The sequence below is a fragment of the Petromyzon marinus genome, chromosome 23, assembly GCF_048934315.1.
Source record: "Petromyzon marinus isolate PM22_M1 ecotype Great Lakes invasive population chromosome 23, UKy_Petmar_22M1.pri1.0, whole genome shotgun sequence".
Taxonomy (NCBI): domain Eukaryota; kingdom Metazoa; phylum Chordata; class Hyperoartia; order Petromyzontiformes; family Petromyzontidae; genus Petromyzon; species Petromyzon marinus.
Window position 1 is genome coordinate 8,322,036 of NC_133689.1, and position 18,820 is coordinate 8,340,855.

The following is an 18,820-nucleotide window of genomic DNA, read 5'->3' on the forward strand; positions in this document are numbered from 1 at the left end:
TGTGTGTTCCAGCAGCCAACGAGTCCCCACGTGCACACACACACACACAGCAGCAGGCACACGAGCTCCCTCACGCAGTTACACACGGACCGATGTTGTGACTGACCGATGAACATATGAAACGGAAAAAAAGCGCAATTATTGGTGACATTTTAATGACTTCAATCCGATGTGGAAATTTGAAAATAACAACTGTAGTTCAGATGTGCATAGATTATTGGGTACCAAAAATATACTGTTATTGCCTACAAATATGACAAGGCTGAAATAAATTATAAATTAGGAAGTGACTGTATATACACAACGATGTACTTAGAAAATAACATACACAGTGTAGTTACATAGTTGAATAAAACAAATGACGATGATTGCTTAGCAACCAAAAAGCTCTAGCATACAGGAACACTATAGCAGCATATAATGTTATTTTCTCTCTTTTTGTTATATTAAATCTAAAACCATTACATATATTTATATAGGGCAAGTGTACAGTTTAAAAAAATGAAAAACCTTTATTGAACCAAAAAGTTAAAATATTTTAATAAATGTGTTTCATTTGGCAACTCTTTAAAGAAATCATATGGGGTACAGTATTCTGTACTGTCGTTACATTTCTCACCAATTATGTAGCATTTTTAACGGGTGAAACCTTTAATGAACATGCATTAGAAACGTGATGTTAATGGGGGTTTTTTTCACAGAAGTGCCACAGGGCATTAACGTAACATTCGGGGCAAACCAAATAATGTTCAACACAATTGGATCTCTGCTTGAGAAATACAGAACTCCTCTTATGCGCGGTGATATGGGCGACCAATAGCGCGGCAGGTCATATTATCTTCTCATCATTGTTAACCCCGATGAATAATACGGATTAAACTGCTTCACAACTTATCCGCGGAATAAATCGCAAGTTTTAGGAAAACTGCGTTGCTGTGCATTGTGGGTAAAACTGCGTAGAACAGAAAGAAATAGGGTCACGGATAATAGGGGTTTTCTCGTACCCTACAGGTGCCGTGGATAGTCGGAGTCGCGGATAATAGGACCGCTAAATAAGAGTTCTCCTGTAATTGTCTTTTTCATACTCATTTGTCAATCTACAGTTTTTAATTGAAAAAAAATCTATCACATAAATCCCATAGAAGCCAAACACAGTGCAAGGTCGTTTTATCCAAACCTGACCGATGAACCGCCCATACACACTGTGTAACCGTCATTTTCTACACATGTTCAAATATCCGAACCCTCTTCACATATATCTGTCTATACGTCGGTCATCAGTGAGTCGGTAATGCGTCGTTGTACTGTGATATGGGCCCCAATGATCGCGTGTAAGAGAGATTTTCTGAAAATTGGCAACAAAGTCGAGGCTTGTGTTTAATCGTAATGGTGACAGGTTTACAGCTTAGCAAACAACATGGCCCAAACACTGGCCCCGCTCCTAGGCAGCACGCATATGCTAACAGATACAGATGTGAATGAAAGGTTATTATTGCCTCGAATAACCTGTGTGTAATATAAACAGTATATGTACACACACGCAACATACATTTCCATTGCTTTAATATACACTTTTATAATCGCTGTGATGCACATATATAAACATGAGGGCCCGTCAAATTTTTAAGAATGGTATACTAAGAGTATGCATGAAGGCCTATGTGTGTGTATTTTTATACAGTTAATTATAACAGGATGCTTCCGTTGTGCAATGATGATTGGCACGGTGGACTTGCAATCAGAGGTCACCGCTTCGATCAGAACTCTTAAGAGACAGTTGAAACGACGGTCTAAGTTCATTGGATCCCTCTCCACCTTGCAATCAGAGGTCACTGCTTCGATCAGAACTCTAAAAGACACTTTAAACGACGGTCTAAGTTCATTGGATCCCTCTCAACCTTGCAATCAGAGGTCACCGCTTCGATCAGAACTCTAAGAGACAGTTGAAACGACGGTCTAAGTTCATTGGATCCCTCTCAACCTTTGTCCACCCAGCAGGTTCACCACAGTTAGTCGTTCGGCAGCTCGCTCGTGTGATGGGGTAAACCGTGGGCACTTCCACTTCCTCCAAGATGTCTGGCCCAACGCACTCTTCGGGCACGAACCCAATATCCACATGGACGAACTCGTGAGACACATGCGGCAAAGAGAAACTAACGGCTCGTCACTGACCCAGCACCGGAAGTCCATGGCAAACGACCTCCCTCGAAGACCATGCACGCAGCGCTCAAAGCGAACCCGGACTAGAGCCACCTTCACGAGAGTGGAAGATGTATTTATGCACGGCGAACTCCTTCCGCGCCGTACAGAGATGTCAGCCCCAAGCGCGACCATGACTCCCACACCGCGGAGCGCATAGCGCCGACCTGCCCACTGGGGTCTGTAGCTACGGGAGGCGCTTTATGCCTCCACTTGGCGTCTTGGAAAGCCACCGAGTGGATCGCCAGACTGGACGTGCCATCGTCAAGCGGTTTTTCCCGTCACGACTGCAGGCAGGCTTTCGAGAACCTTCTCGAGTGGAGGCCCTTCCTCCAGCAATGGCATAACCAAAGCAATTGCAGGGCTGTACCCTTGTGTTTACTTATAACAATGTGCTGCTGTGTTTAATGCACAACGCAGGACACCAAGACAGAGCTACAACAAATCCTAACATTGAGATGGTCCTCATTAAAGGGTCTCGATTCTGAAAGCTTGTACGACCATTCCTCATATAAAGACAAAGATCCCCCCGTCCAGCCTTAACAGACTGTTGGGGCAAGTTCTGTTAGCGAGCACCTATGAAGGCCGGCACGGCACACGAGGGGGTGGGTGGCTAACACCACGCCCGGCCGCCTTTGTCTCCCGAGTGGCAATGTTTACACACTGCACCAGGTACTCATTTGTGGCTGAGTCGACCTAGGGGAGGCCCAGGACCGGTTCAGATAATCGTCACTGGTGTTGGCCGTGAGCGGGAATCGAACTCGGGTCGCCAGGTTCGTAGCGCAGCGCGCTAACCGCTACACTACCGCTCCCCACTAAAAGCTTGCATGACCATTCCTCATAAGCGCAGATGCACAGACAGTAGTTGATAGTGGATTCTCAATAATGAATTACTGGATTCAGTTACACATCGTGTATTTCAGTGCCAGAACAACACCGACAAAACACGTCTTCAACCCAGTGACTGGGGGGTTACGTTGATAGTTCACAAAGAGATGGAACAAAGAGATGGAACAACATGTACAGTGAGGGAAAAAAGTATTTGATCCCCTGCTGATTTTGTACGTTTGCCCACTGACAAAGAAATGATCAGTCTATAATTTTCATAGTAGGTTTATTTGAACAGTGAGAGACAGAATAACAATAACAAAATCCAGAAAAACGCATGTCAAAAATGTTATAAATTGATTTGCATTTTAATGATGGAAATAAGTATTTGACCCCTCTGAAAACATGACTTAGTACTTGGTGGCACAACCCTTGTTGGCAATCACAGAGGTCAGACGTTTCTTGTAGTTGGCCACCAGGCTTGCACACATCTCAGGAGGGATTTTGTCCCACTTCTCTTTGCAGATCTTCTCCAAGTCATGAAGGTTTCGAGGCTGACGTTTGGCAACTCGAACCTTCAGCTCCCTCCACAGGTTTTCTATGGGATTAAGGTCTGGAGACTGGCTAGGCCACTCCAGGACCTTAATGTGCTTCTTCTTGAGCCACTCCTTTGCTGCCTTGGCCATGTGTTTTGGGTCATTGCCATGCTGGAATACCCATCCACGACCCATTTTCAATGCCCTGGCAGAGGGAAGGAGGTTCTCACCCAAGATTTGACGTTACATGGCCCCGTCCATCGTCCCTTTGTTGCGGTGAAGTTGTCCTGTCCCCTTAGCAGAAGAACACCTCCAAAGCATAATGTTTCCACCTCCATGTTTGACGGTGGGGATGGTGTTCTTGGGGTCATAGGCAGCATTCCTCCTCCTCCAAACACAGCGAGTTGAGTTGATGCCAAAGAGCTCCATTTTGGTCTCATATGACCACAACACTTTCACCCAGTTGTCCTCTGAATTATTCAGATGTTCATTGGCAAACTTCAGACGGGCATGTATATGTGCTTTTTTGAGCAGGGGGACCTTGCGGGCGCTGCAGGATTTCAGTCCTTCACGGCGTAGTGTGTTACCAATTGTTTTCTTGGTGACTATGGTCTCAGCTGCCTTGAGATCATTGACAAGATCTTCCCGTGTAGTTATGGGCTGATTCCTCACCGTTCTCATGATCATTGCAACTCCACGAGGTGAGATCTTGCATGGAGGCTCAGGCCGAGGGAGATTGACAGTTCTTTTGTGTTTCTTCCATTTGCAAATAATCGCACCAACTGTTGTCACCTTCTCACCAAGCTGCTTGTCAATGGTCTTGTAGCCCATTCCAGCCTTGTGTAGGTCTACAATCTTGTCCCTGACATCCTTGGAGAGTTCTTTGGTCTTGGTCATGGTGGAGAGTTTGGAATCTGATTGATTGATTGCTTCTGTGGACAGGTGTCTTTTATACAGGTAACAAGCTGAGATTAGGAGCACTCCCTTTAAGAGTGTGCTCGTAATCTCAGCTCGATACCTGTATAAAAGACACCTGGGAGCCAGAAATCTTTCTGATTGAGAGGGGATCAAATACTTATTTCCCTCATTAAAATGCAAATCAATTTATAACATTTTTCACATGCATTTTTCTGGATTTTGTTGTTGTTATTCTGTCTCTCACTGTTCAAATAAACCTACCATTAAAATTACTGACTGATCATTTCTTTGTCAGTGGGCAAACGTACAAAATCAGCAGGGGATCAAATACTTTTTTCCCTCGCTGTACTTGAGACAGCTTCCTGCAGGGCAGTACAACAAGTAGGTTTATTTTTATACTTAAAACTTTCCTGACTGCAGGAATTCATATTCTCTTTATTTCGGTAAAGTCACGTAGATAAAAATAATAATAAATACAGTGAATAGAAATAATAAAAAAAATATTTTCATTTTAAAATAAGAATAATAAAAGAAAAATATATTTTTATTATTTTTATTCACTTTATTTTTTTATAATAATTTTTTTCTACCTACGTGACTTTTCCGAAAGAATAAGTAGGTTTATGTCCTGTGGAAAGTTAGGAATTATATTAATGGTTATGGGTCGATCTTTCTCCTGTTTGAGAAAATTGGCCTACATCTCCAATTGACTCCTGTGGTTAAATACTTGTTACATTACACAATTGCACTCACATTCAGCATGTCTACGTCAAAATACGTTGTTTATTGTCAGCCTCACCTTATCCTTCCTTTTCTGATATGCTTTTGTTTTTAATTGATCAATTGTAAAAAAAAAATCTACTAAACGTGCGTCACGGATACTTAAGTGTCTCGGGTTATATTTTAAATGTTTACACTGCCACCTGTCATAGGACTATCAACACAGCTTATCGCTATCAAAGGGAGAATCGACATACAATATTTATTATGCTGGGGCAGTAGGGTCTTGAGTTAATAATTTATTACACTGAAATTTTGCGTGGTTTCATTTTACTTTTCTACAATATTCCATTACCGTCGCAAACACGAACTCACAATTCATGTTCTTTTAAATGTTTTCGAATTCATTGATTTCTACCTTTATGATAATAGATTTTAAAAAAATCATTTTGAATGAGATATGAAAGGTACAGGATGACACACATTATAGATCCCATGACACAAGATTTTACAATCCAACTTCCTCTCGCCCCGTAATGTTACATCGCCGTACTGTTCCCATTGTCCCGTGTTGGAATACTAATTAAGTCGTAGCATGCAAACGCGTCCCCAGTGACAAAGTGCCGACTCAAATTAGAATTCATATTAATTTGAGTCAGCGTCTGCCACACGTGACAAAGAACGCCCCCCCCCCCCCCGTTTCGTATTGAACAGACCGCTGGGGCAAGTGCTGTAAGCAAGTACCTATGAAGGCCAGCACGGACACACTGATGGGTGGGTGGCCAACGCCAATCCCGGCCCCCTTTGTCTCCCCAGTGCTGATGTTTGCACACTGCACCAGGTACGTATTTAAGGCTAAGTCGACCTAGGGGAGGCCCAGAACCGGTTCAGGTAATCGTCACTGATGTTGGCTGTGAGCGGGAATCAAGCCTGGCCCCAGTGCGCCAACTGGTGCACTACAACGTGACGCACACATATGTACACACAAGATCTGTGTCTTAATTTGCTTTAAGTGCGTAACCCCTTTGTATTTTAACTGAGGAAATTGGTAAAATGTGGAAAGACCCACCGTGGTTTGTGGTGGGGACTGGAGATTGGATAAACCCAGTCCTAACATATTTACCCCCAACTTCATACCATTGTTATGGAGATGGGGCTTACAAATAATAATACGTCTAAAAATGCATAATAGTCGTATAACCCTTTCAAATCTCATCCTGAAATATTTTTGTCCTCCCCGATTGAACTCTGTAACATGGAAGTGCTCGTACTGGATCGGAAAGTTCCCGTAAGCTATGGCTGCATCATAAGGCACAGAAGGGAATGCACTCTGAGCTGTGTCACTGTTCCCCGGTATTGGTATGAGGGATGATGTGTCAGAGAGGCTACTGCTACACGGTGGCCTACGACGGACCAAACACACACAACGCTGTTCTAACGGGCCACCAGATGCCCCTCTCTGGTCAGAGTGCTCAAAGGCGCGACAGTTTTAATAGCGACTCAACAGTTCTGATTCCATAAAACGCCAGGTAATTTTCCATGGGGAATGACCAAAATATATAAAAAAATAAAATAAAAATCTCTTGAACATCATTCTCAAGGGTAGGTGCTGGTGTCAATTGATTGAATTTTTTTTCTTTACCCACAGTTCCACACACAGTTGTAATGTTTATATGGTGCCTTGGGGCGCATACACCGAATCTCAACATGTCGAGATGCTTTCGCCTGCCGGTGATTTTAATTGGGGACGTTGTTTGGACGAAGTTATCGGGTGCCACGGTGGCGAGATGTTAACTACCTCACCCGGTATGCAGGAGGTCGTGGGTTCGATCCCGACCCTGACGACGCATGCATATTTGGAGTTTGCCTGTTTTCCCCGTGGTCGTGTGGATTTTTCTCCGGGTCCTCCGGTTTTCCCCTCCCCATTTATAATCGACGTGCACTTAGAGTATTTGGCTGCTATACATTTCCACGTGATGAGCCACTTCGTTGAGCTATCATGTGTGGCCAGGTCTGAAATAGAGCTAAGATAAAAAAAAATAGTTTAGTTTTAGTTGTATATACTTCTAAGCGATTTCTTTACCTTTCCTATACTTTGCACTCCTATCGTGCTTTGTATTTGTTTGTTGTTGTAATGTTCTGACCTGCCTCTCTTGGACATCTGTGAAAAAAGAGCTTCATAGCTCATCGTATTCCCTCCAGTATAAATAAGTATTCTGATTCTGAATAAGAGCTCTATAGCTCGGTGGGCCTTACCTGCTAAAATAAAAAAAAAGTGATAAAAAAAATTGTTTAGTTTAAAATTTTGATTTAAAGCCTTCGTGACTGCAGAGATTCATATCACAAGAATATCTTTTAGTTTTAGTTTATCTCGACGACGCGCCAGCAGCGTCGGGCTCGTACCGCGATGGCTGAAACCGCGGTCCTTGCGACGCGAGCGGCCAGGGAGGGAACCGCCCGGAGGTCAGAGGTCAGTGGCAGCCGCACGAGCGCACCACCATGTTGCGGTACTTCTTGAGGATCACGTTCGAGTTGTTGTCGAAGTAGAGGATGGAGATGGCGCTGAGCTTGGTGGGGGCACAGCAGGGCATGGGCACGGCCTCGGGCTTCATTCGGTGAACCTGCAATCGAGATATTTTTTTTAACAAAAAGTTAAAGGCGCAGCCCTGCACTTGCTTGCTCATGCCACTGCTGGAGGAATGGCCTCCACTATAAGATGCTCTTTGGGCAGCGGTCCCCAAACTTTTTGGCACCAAGGACCGGTTTCGTGGAAGACAATTTTTTTCACGGACCGGGGAGGGTTGGGGGGGGTTCATCATTGGGTCTTTCCCCCTTTTCAAAGAAGCTCTCCAGCGACGTTTGTGTTTTCACTCGTTGTGGCTACTAGGGGGTTAGAGCTTGTGGGCTTACTCATTGTGGCTACTAGGGGGTTAGAGCTTGTGGGCTTACCAACACTGTGACTGAGACGAGTGCGCGGTGCGGGAAAGAGGCGCGGACGGAAGTGGTAAATAATAAAATCATGGGGGTTGGGCCACGCGCGGACTCGCCGCTCTCACCTCCTGCTGCTGTGCGGCCTGGTTCCTAACAGGCCACGGACCGGTACCGGTCCACGGCCCCGGGGGTTGGAGACCCCTGCTCTAAGGAGCCCCTCTAGATTTGCCCTACGCTTCCACGCTGGCCAGACGTCTTGGAAGAGCTGTGAGTAATAATAGGGGTTTTTCCCCTTTTTTCTGGCAACGAAACTGAAACCTTTTTTTACGAGGATTCATGTCTGCATTAACCACAACACCTGCAGTCAAAATGCAAACAAACAAAAAATACTATGATAATATATGATGCATTGTCCTTGAAACTGATTGGTCCACACCAAGGGACGGCTTTCTTTTGAGCCTCGACCCAATTGGTGCTCGACCAGATGACGCCAAAAGGCGTCACACAGCTCAAAGACAATGCACTATCAAAGCAATGAGGGCTCGGGGTGAGCATCTACATCATTGGACCTCCTTTGCCAGTACCAAAATGTAATAATAGGGTTTTTCCCCTTTTTTCTGGCAACAAAACTGAAACCTTTTTACGAGGATCCATGTTACTGCATTAACCACAATACCTGACTGCAGGTATTATTATTACATTTTGATACTGGCAAAGGAGGTCTAATGATGTAGAGCTGCGAGTGCCCGCAACTTTGTCCCAAGCGTACGCGACCTGCCGATCAGCTCACGGTGGTGCACACATTTCTCTTGCAGCGAGGATTGTATTTTACTGCCGCACCTGGAGACTGCACCAGGGAAACCGACCTGGGTTCAACGTCCACTGTGATGAGCATTACACCGTGGCAGCATCCCCATGGATATTGCAATTAAACAAACAAGGAAAAATATTGGGAATGTTCTGCTGCTCAGGCCTGATGCAAGGGACTACATCTGCATGCCCAGTCACTAACTACAGTGCTGACAAACGAGCAGGGCTGCAATTCCATGTGCGTTTGATGTTACAAAGTGGTTTGGCATCAACTCAAATCGACCGAATATGAATGTGGGCACAGATCGCGGCTCATGTGACGTTATCAGAAACACATGCTTCGGCTAAATTCTTCATAACGTTATGACAAGACACACGATCAGCTGAATACTAATGGCTGGTAAATTTACAACAACTGGAGAGACAAAACAAAACCAAAAAAAAACTTTTTTACGAGAATTGATTGCTCAGTGCTTAATTACTAACATCTGAGCAAACGCGTTAAGAGTGATTATTATATTGCAGGCACACAGCTGCGATTGATATTTACACAATATCCTGCGCTTTGTAGTGTTTCTCCCTTTGCATCGGCGGCGCTTTCTTTACGTGGCTGAAGCGCAGACGGGCAAGCTTTGTCGAAATGTTCGAGCGTGCTTTAAAAAGAAAAAGTCGTCGACGGTGTGACGCCGTCCGCTGATGAGGTTGCATCGAGGAACAAAAAAAAAGGAGAGAAAAAAACGGCCGAGAGAGACGCACGCCGTTGTCCCTTGAGAAGAAGATCGCGGGCCACGCGCGCCGTCCCCAGGCGCCTCACCAGGGTTTGCACGATGGCGTGGTTCGTCGCGTTCATATGCACGCCGTAGGGGAAGCTGCAGTTGCCGTCGCAGTAGTAGGCGGCGTAGCCGCCCGGCGCAATGATCCAATCCTGCAAATTGATTCACGGAACGGTTGCAAATGCGTCCCCCTTGACAACACAAGCGGCGTTTGCAAGACTGAGATCTAGAGGCACATTTGGTGCAAGTGTCATTGTTTTTTTTTGGGGGGGGGGGGGGCGAGGGGCTGGAGGCGACTAACTCCCACCCACCCCACCTTCATGACGAAGGCTCAACCTCCCCGCCATTCGAAATTCCAACATTCGTTGGCATAACATTTAACACCGGCCGGCGGTTGTTTTCCCATTAAGTTCACGAGTTCGGCGAACGCCCGCCAGCATTCGATTTCATTTGCAAACCGCTGGCAGAGTCGTTGGGAGTGGACCGCACCAAGCGCGAGCATGAGTAGAGTCCAGCGATGGGCGTCGCAGCCCTCGCTCGTGTTCGCAAGGCATGAGAGCTGGAGCGGAATGCAGCTGAACGTTCGCTTAAAGTGCGTTCGTGTGTATGTTGAACTTATTTCGCACCGTACGTAGCCAACCGTGCTAATCGGAGGTGCGGTTCAACATCAACCATATTGTGCCCCCCCCCCCCCCACTGAGTTTCTGTACGTACCCCCCCACCCACCGCACCTTTAAACGAGGCCACGCCATGGGGTTTGTTCAGTGCGTGCTACCTGCACCATGCGCAGCAGGTACCACGCGCCCCCGCAAAAAACACGTCCTCCTCGCCATCGACCTTCTCGACAATCACAAGGGCTGATGTCGACACAATCCAGTCGATGGCCACATAACCACAAATGTTGCTGATCCCACCAAATCTTAAAGCGAGGTGTCCAGCAAGTAGCGGCGCTGAGCGTCACCCCCTCTTTATGCGTGGACACTCTGCAGGCACTCTGGTTTCCTCGCGCATGCCGCTCTTCGGTGAGATTGGCCAAACAGCCCAGCGCATGGCGCCTTTCCAAAAAAAATATTCTTGAGGCTCAGCGAGTCTTTACTGGCTAGGTAAGATACATTATTGGTCTTATCAATTAAGCAATACGTTTATAATTAGGATTTGCATTTCTCTAGCGCCTAAATGCGACTACATTCGAAGGCACTTACTTACATAGAATACCTGACGTCTCTACTTGCGCCATCTGAACTCACTTAAATGTAAAAACAGAATGCCATGGTGTAACTCACCAGCCAGCCTAGATCCCGGAAACTGACGTACATTTCGCGAATCTTGCAGGTCTGTTTCTGCTCACTGCTGTTATAATCTACGGTGGAGGGAGGAACAAAACAAGAGGCAAATTAACACGGAGACTTTCGCGGTCAATGTCAAGATCCATAATTTTTTTATATTTTTATCGTAATAATTGTCATTTGTTTGGGTTCAAATCGCCGCGTGAGTACGAAGCCAATGTGTGTCGTTACATGTTTATAAATAATGGTATGACATTGATCAATTATGAAACAACAGAGGCAATGATGAATATTAGACATTAGAAAAGATCTGGCCAAAGTTGTGCTGTTAAATCCCTCCACCGCCCGACTTAGACAAACAATTGAAGTAGTCACTTGGCGCACAAGCGTTGAACAGCGAGCCAAGAAATACCCTCTGCTCATTTCAAGAAAGGGCAACAAAACGTGCATTTGCGGGCATATCCGTGGCTTTGCCTGCCGACCCTGTTAACATGGCCATTCGTCCTACGAAACTCCATCGTTGTTACCGATTGGCCTGAATTAGCAAAAAAAAAAACTGAACAGGATAGCGTGCCATGCAATATGCATGCCTGGCCTCATTCACGGCTTCATAAATCATTACACAGGGATTGCACTGACTGTGGCCATTAACACTGCAACAGAAATGAGAAAGGCCCTGCTGACACCGTTGACCCCCCCCCCCGCACCACCACACCACCCCACCCCTGAGTGAAATGTCCTTTGTTAAAGATTCCCGGTGCTGCGTTCCCACGACCACTGGCCAAATGCTCTCGGTGGCCCAGCCCAGCGATGGCCCAGGGCCATTCCAGCACCGCTCAGGTATCGTCCCCGCGCTTTCGTGAGCCGCATGGCTCAGTGGGCTCAGTCCCTCCTGGCACCTCCTGAGCCGTGCCAGGCTGGCTCGGTTGTGCAGTGGAAAAGAGATATTAACCAGGCGCCACGGTGGCGAGATGTTAATTCCCTCGCCTTGTATGCAGGAGGTTGTGGGTTCCATCCCGATCCTGCTGAATGTATGTTTGGAGTTGCATATCTCTCTCGACCTGTGGTCGTGTGGATTTATATCCGGGTCCTCTGGTTTTTTCACCTCCACATTTAGAAACATGCTAGAAATTGCAACGTGACAAGCCACTTCGTTTTCGCTATCATGTGTGCCCAGGTGGCTTCTGAAAAAGAGCTATGCAGCTCAATGGGCCTCACCTGGTAAAAATAAAAAATAATAGTTCCCTTACCGGTCATTTTGAACGCCCGGGAAATGTCCTGTTTGGGCCCTCTGCGGCCCTTGTTGCGGCTGCCCTTTCGCTTGCGCCCCACCGCTCGAGCCGAGCGCAGACGCAATTGGCTGGCCCTGAAGAAAGCCACCATGAAGGGCATCTTGTCCTGCTGCCCTTGCCTGCCCACCAGCCCGACCGCCGATGGGTTGATGCTCTCTCCTGCCAATGGACAATGCACAGGAAGGTGTTCACAACCAAGCCAGTAGGAACAACTTTCATCCAAAGATCCCTCCCCCCACCCCGTATAGCCTGAAGAGACTGATGGGGCAAACGCTGTACGTGAGCACCCTATGAATCCACGCATACACACGGTCGGCTTTGAATGCCCAGTGCTGATGCTGATACACGACATTGTTGTTCAGTTTAGGCCGCGTTGGCCCAGGGGATTACTATGCTAGGTTTGGGCACAACTTGCCACCGGCGTTGCATGTCACTGGTTTGGCACCTCCAAGGCTGTGTTCCAGTAAGTGCTGCTCCCAAGTGTGTGGACCGGAGGTCACTTGATGGGTGGGATCTCAGAGGTAGCTCTGTGGTATCCACTTATCTGGGCCATTCTCTAAAGCAGAGGGTTGCACTGCCCTGCAAGACATCCAAAGTGGACATTGTGTTCGCGTGTCCTGACGTGAGTCACACAATCAATCGGTAGTGAATTGGGAGTCAATCTCCGGTATTCCCAGCAAAAGTTCAGATACCATGTGCCACTGATTTTTGCTGTGGCTGGGAAAATTAACTCACGTTATGTTATTGGCGTTTTTTGATAGCCGCTGCACCCTCGTCATACCCATGCGCTGAGATCATTTATATTATTCTGGTGCTATAAATGTACGTCCAAATGGTGGGCCACTTTGTTGATCTATAATTTGTGGCCATGTTGCTTCTGAAAAATAAGTTCATACCTCAGTGGGCTTTGACCAGTAGGATGGGGTTGGTTTAGTTTAATTTGTGTGCGTTTGGGTGATGTGTTGACATTTCTTGTATTTTGCACTCCTATCGTGTTTTGTAGTGTTTTGTTGTTGCAACGTTCTTACCCGCCCCCTACTGGACATCTGCCAAAAATAACTTTATAGCTCATCGGATTCCTCCAGTATAAATAAATATTCAGATTCTGTATTGTCTAAATGTGCAATAAATTATGGCAGTATTGCATAGAAATCCACGCACGTGTAAGTCTTCCGACTCAAAGATGTAACAGACAGAATGGACGGAGAAGGAAAACAAGTTGGATTGAGAATGTACTCACACTCTTCCCCCCCCCCCACCCCATATTTATCTTTAAATGATTGTCTAATGACACGAATACGTGCAAACGTCAGTGACCCACACAGGCCAGCTGTGGTGGAGAGTAAAAAAAAAGGGGGGAGGGCGTATAAAACCTAGCAACGTGCAGTAATTATTTCTGCTGCACTCAGGCTACACACAAAAAAAAGCACTTAAAAAAAATAAATTGCCCTCCGGGCGAGTGGCTTTCATTCCGTGTCTGAACCACGTGGAAGCTGGGTCCCTTTTAACCAATCGTCTTCGCCAATTATTCTAAGCTGCTGGGTTGACGGTGCATCTCACCGGCAGCGATCGTTTTTTCGTTTTTTTTCTGCTGGGTGGCTAAAAATAGCGGTGGTGGCGGTGGCCACCCGTTTCCCATGAGGCATCTGTCTTAAAGGAAACGGATATGGCTGCCACGCACGGATTCCCACGGAACAGTGCCATGAGCTCAACGCATGCGTGTATGTACGTTGAACTTCTTTCGCGCCGTACATAGCCGACCGTGCTCATCGGAGGTGCGGGGCGTACCGCGTGCTGCTTGGCATGACGTACACCCTGAACGCACATCGGTGAAACGTACAGCGCAACATGTCTTTTGCTCGATTAGCACTGAGGGTATTATTTTTTTCATCCCCTGTTCACCAGTGGAGGGAATTCTACATTGCTGTTATAGCAGGGGCGAGTCTCTCCATAGGGCAACCACTCTTGGCCTCGCAACGAAGTCATATTAATTTGATCATACCCGAAAAGTTGATGGGTTGAGTAAACCTCCCACAGCCAGGATTTGAACTCACAATATTCCGACTGTGAGCTGCTTGCTCTACCACTGAGCCACCTGGCTGGCGAATGAACCAGCCTTGTGGCTCAGTGGTGGGTGGCTGCGTCTTGCTTTCTGCTAATTCTCCGTGGGCTTTCAATGTTGCGCTGTGCGGTTCTCTGATGGGTCTTCAGGGTGTACGTCATGCCAAACAACACGCGGCACATCCCGCACCTCCGATTAGCACAGTTGGCTACGTACGATGTGAAAGAAGTTCAACATACATATCTATTTTTTATACAAGTTACAAAACATCAAGAACATGCGTCATTGGGCGACGATTACATTTTGAGAGACTGGATGTGGCATTAATCATTTCCCAGACATTTATGTGGTTGTTGACCTCAATCAACAGTTTTCCCTTCAGTCACAGTCACCTTGACATGAGCACTTCCTAAAACACATCAGTGCATCTTCTCTAAATAACTCACCACAGGCAAACGCAGTGAATATGCATCTCTCACTCTCGAGGTATTAATGCCCATGGAGTGTGATTCGCATTATTCAGCTGTTATATTCCACTGTCCAATTGATAGAATTCCTACAGAGAGACTGGTCCCTGTTACACCATTGGTTCATGGAGACACGTTCACTTTGACCTCTCGATACAGAGGGTGGCCCACACATCATATAGGCAAACCAAGTTCGATTCCCGTTTACGGCCAACATCAGTGGCGAATATCTGAACCCATTATGGGGCCTCACCTAGGTCAACTCCGCCTTAATGAGTACTTGGTGCAGGGTGTAAACATCAGCTTGGGGAGACAAAGGTGGCCGGGTGTGGTGCTGGCCACCCATCCCCTCGTGTGTCTCGTGTAGGCGTTAATAGGTGCTCGCTACCCGCGCTTGCCACAACAGTATGTGAAGGCTATAGGGGGTGAGTGTTTAGTCTTTGTCTTTGTGTATAAATGGAACCAAATAGTCAATTGTTGAAGGTGTAGGGAGGCAAACACCACAACCCTTATCCGCATCGAGTGAAGAGAGGGAATCTAACCACCATTTATTCCAAACGAGCTCATAACCTGACAATGTCAATGTCCCCACTGGGATCGCCACAGCATTTGGTAAACGCTTCTCCGTTTTGCCATGCGTCTCTGGAGAGGAGGTACCTTTGCAAAAAAAAAACGGTTTAATTTTGACATAAACACAGCGCTTGGTTTTAAATGAGAGTCGGAAGCAATTATGTTATTAAATCAGAATGTGCCTCATGAAAACGCCGTGCGACCATAAAGTTAAATAAACCGTCTGAAGTTGTCCCCCATCCCTGCGGGGAAGTGAATTCAAATGGTGTCTCCCAATGACTTTGCTCAGCTTGAGGCAGCTGCTAACGAGCTAGGGATGGTTATTCCCGCTTAAAACCTTGGACGAGTGATCAACAAGAGTCAGGTCACAACAGGCAAGTAGGAACCGATTCTGAGCATTATTTTATTATTATTACTGCACATATTAACTCAGGAAAGTCGCAGTGAGTCCCGATTATCTTTTTTTCGGGAGGGTCCTGCCAAGTATGTTTTAAAGTGGAGGGCAATGGTGCTATGTGTAATCCTAATTAAGTGATTTGCAGCTATTTTTTTTGTATAGATTCGGAATGTTTGGCCAAAACCAGTTGCGTTGTTGTTTTAGTTTTTTAGCGAAGGGTGAGAACCAGATGACCTCGGGGAAACCCATGCAGACTGGGGGAGAACATACAAACTCTACTCAGAAAGACGCGCCTGTGTCAGGAATCGAGCCCAGCTCCTTCTTGCTATGTATCATGTATGAACGTTGACTTATTCCGCACCGTACGTAGCCAACCGTGCTAATCGGAGGCATGGCTGTTATCACTGTCCTACCCTATTGCCTGATGCTCAACAAATATATTTGTACTATCTGGGCCAGAATGTTTGCAGTGGCTAAATTATCATAGTTATATATATTTTAAAAAATGTACAGTATTTTGGAAATCCACAGCTGGATGAAGGCCACCATAGGGTTGTGTGATCATACTCTACCATGCTCGTCAGATAGTAAAAGGGTGACCCCAGGACTGGCTCAGATATCACTCGCTATCGATGTTAGCTGTGACCGGAAGTCGAACTCATGTTCACAGTGCCGTGTACGCACCGCTACGCCTCTGCTCCACACCAATACGATAATCAATTACGGTCAATTATAACATTGGCCGGTCTTTCTTGTATATTAAGATGTGCCTTAGCACAGTGTTGCGTCTGTACTGAACTGGGAGCATTGAACTAAACTAGTAACTAAACAATAATTTGTAGTTTTGCCAGGTAAGGCCCCACTGAGCTATATGGCTCTTTTTTCAGAAGCGACCTGGCCACAAATGATAGCTGAACGAAGTGGCTTATCACGTGGACATTTATATCAGCCATATACTCTAAATGCGTGATGATTCTAAATGTGGATGGAACAAAAAAACGGAACACCTGGAGAAAAATACACGCGACCACGGGGCGAACACGCAAACTCCAAATGTACAGCAGGCGCCAGGGCCGGGATCGACCACACATCCTCCTGCATACCAGGCGAGGGAGTTAACATCTCATAGCCACCGTGGCAAAAATGCGTCGAGGACAAACACGTGGCGTGTGAGCGAACGAACGAGTGGCTGCTGGGTAGGGTTCCCCCCCCGGTACAACGAGACTGCGAGTGTCCAGCCTTACCGCTCATCGTCTCCACGCGCAGCTGTAAGCCCAGGTTTTGTTTGGGACTCATGAGCCATAGGTTGGACGTGGCCGTGATGTCGAACACCAGCCAGCTCTCCTCCGTGGCCCACACCACGCGGCTGTCGAGCTGAAACAAGTCCGACTGCCTGTCCACGCAAAGCAGAGCGGAGAAAGCAATCACACAGAGGCAAAGGTCCCCCGTATAACCTTCAATAGGCTGCTGGGGCAAAGTGCTCTTGGCGAGCGCCTAGAAATGGGTGGCAGGGTGCCCGAGAGATGGGTCTGGTTAGCACCACGTCCGGCCGCCTTTGTCTCCTCATTGCTTGACGCTTACACGCTGCACAAGGTACTCGTTTTTTTAAGGCTGAGTCGACCTAGGAGAGGTCCAGGAACTGTCCAGGTATTTGTGACTGATATTGGCCATGAGCGGGAATCAAATTTAGGTCGTAGGGTTCGTCGTGTGGTCCACTAACCACCATACTACCACTCCCTGCATTAATATACAAAGAAAAAGATCCCCCGTGTAGCCCTAAACAAACTGTTGGGGCAAGGGCTGTTAGTGAACACCAATGAAGGCTGGCACGGCACACAAGGGGGTGGGTGGCCAACACCATGCCCGGTCACTTTTGTCATCCCAGTGCTGATACTTAAACACCGCACAAGGTATTCTTTTTTAAGGCTAAGTCGACCGAGGGGAGGCCCAGGACCAGTTTAAATATTCGCCAACGTTATTGTTCGAGAGCAGGAGGCAAACTCGGGCGCAATGCGCTCACCACTTCACTACCATTGCCCACAAACATGTACTCTACGTATGCACACGTAAAAAAACATAGATTTTAAATTTAGACACAATTACAATGCGATATCGATCTTACTTCACGGGATCGAATGTTTGTCCAATGGGATAAGAGACAATTTGTCCCAATGGGCTCTCACCTGTTTATGAATACAGCCAAACAGTCAAAAGTGATGCTCTGCTCAAATGAGCATTGAGAAGGTGTTCATCTCCTGTGCACGGCCCTGAACCAATGGTGGAAATGCCACATTCCTATGGCGAGAGCCATAATTGCATGTATGTATGAACTTACTTTGCACCGTACGAAGCCAACCGTACTAATCGGACGTGCGGTGGAAGGACAACAAAACGCCAAAAAGCAGTTTTTAAGAAATGCATTCCATAACGCTGTACATTAATTATATATGAGGACCAAATCACATATGCAGCCACTACCATGCAAATGAAAACCATACCACCACCACCACCAAGAATTTTTTTTTAAATAAAATCAAAGAAATGGCACCAAAACATAAAGCGCTAGCAACAACAAAGGTGATCACAACAAATAAACGAGTCCACGAGGTCCACTACGACACAATTCCAGACCACAGTCCCAACTTCTCAAGCAAGCTAGGAAACCATCTTCTTTGGGTCTTTCGGTAAAGTCACGTAGATAGGTTCAAATAAAATAACAAAAAAACTACCACGTTTTGTGTTGCGATCGAAACGTCGTAGTATTTTGTTATTTTCTTTGAACCTATCTACGTGACTTTACCGAAAGACCCAAAGAATATGAATGCCTGCAGTCACGAAAGCTTTAAGTCAAGATTCAAGGCAGGAAACATTGACGGGAAAGGCAGTGGTGGAGTGCCAAAAGGTTGCGGCTCATTTATGGCAATCGGTCAAATGTCATTTTATCGAACCGAAAGGGATGATGTGCTGAGTCAACCCCAACCGGGATTTGAACTCATGACCTTCGGATCGCGAGCTGCTCGATCTACCACTG

General features: G+C 46.5%; 1 protein-coding gene across 2 annotated transcripts in view; it reads right to left on the reverse strand.

Annotated features, from left to right (window-relative positions):
• Positions 1-138: 138 nt before the first annotated feature.
• The window catches only part of LOC116945262 (bone morphogenetic protein 7-like), a 113,462-nt gene continuing 94,780 nt past the window's right edge, over positions 139-18,820 (reverse strand). The window contains exons 3-8 of one of the 2 annotated variants that reach the window (XR_012942640.1): positions 17,034-17,182; positions 12,252-12,452; positions 10,999-11,075; positions 9,757-9,867; positions 1,899-7,822; positions 139-1,731 (exon numbers count right to left, since the gene is read on the reverse strand). Coding sequence is in view for 1 of the 2 variants with exons in the window: in XM_032959630.2 (XP_032815521.2) it covers positions 7,673-7,822; positions 9,757-9,867; positions 10,999-11,075; positions 12,252-12,452; positions 17,034-17,182 (688 nt within the window). In the remaining variant the exon portion in view is untranslated. Of the gene's footprint in view, positions 7,823-9,756; positions 9,868-10,998; positions 11,076-12,251; positions 12,453-17,033; positions 17,183-18,820 lie in introns of both variants that reach the window. The other variant, XM_032959630.2, reaches the window with a different exon arrangement.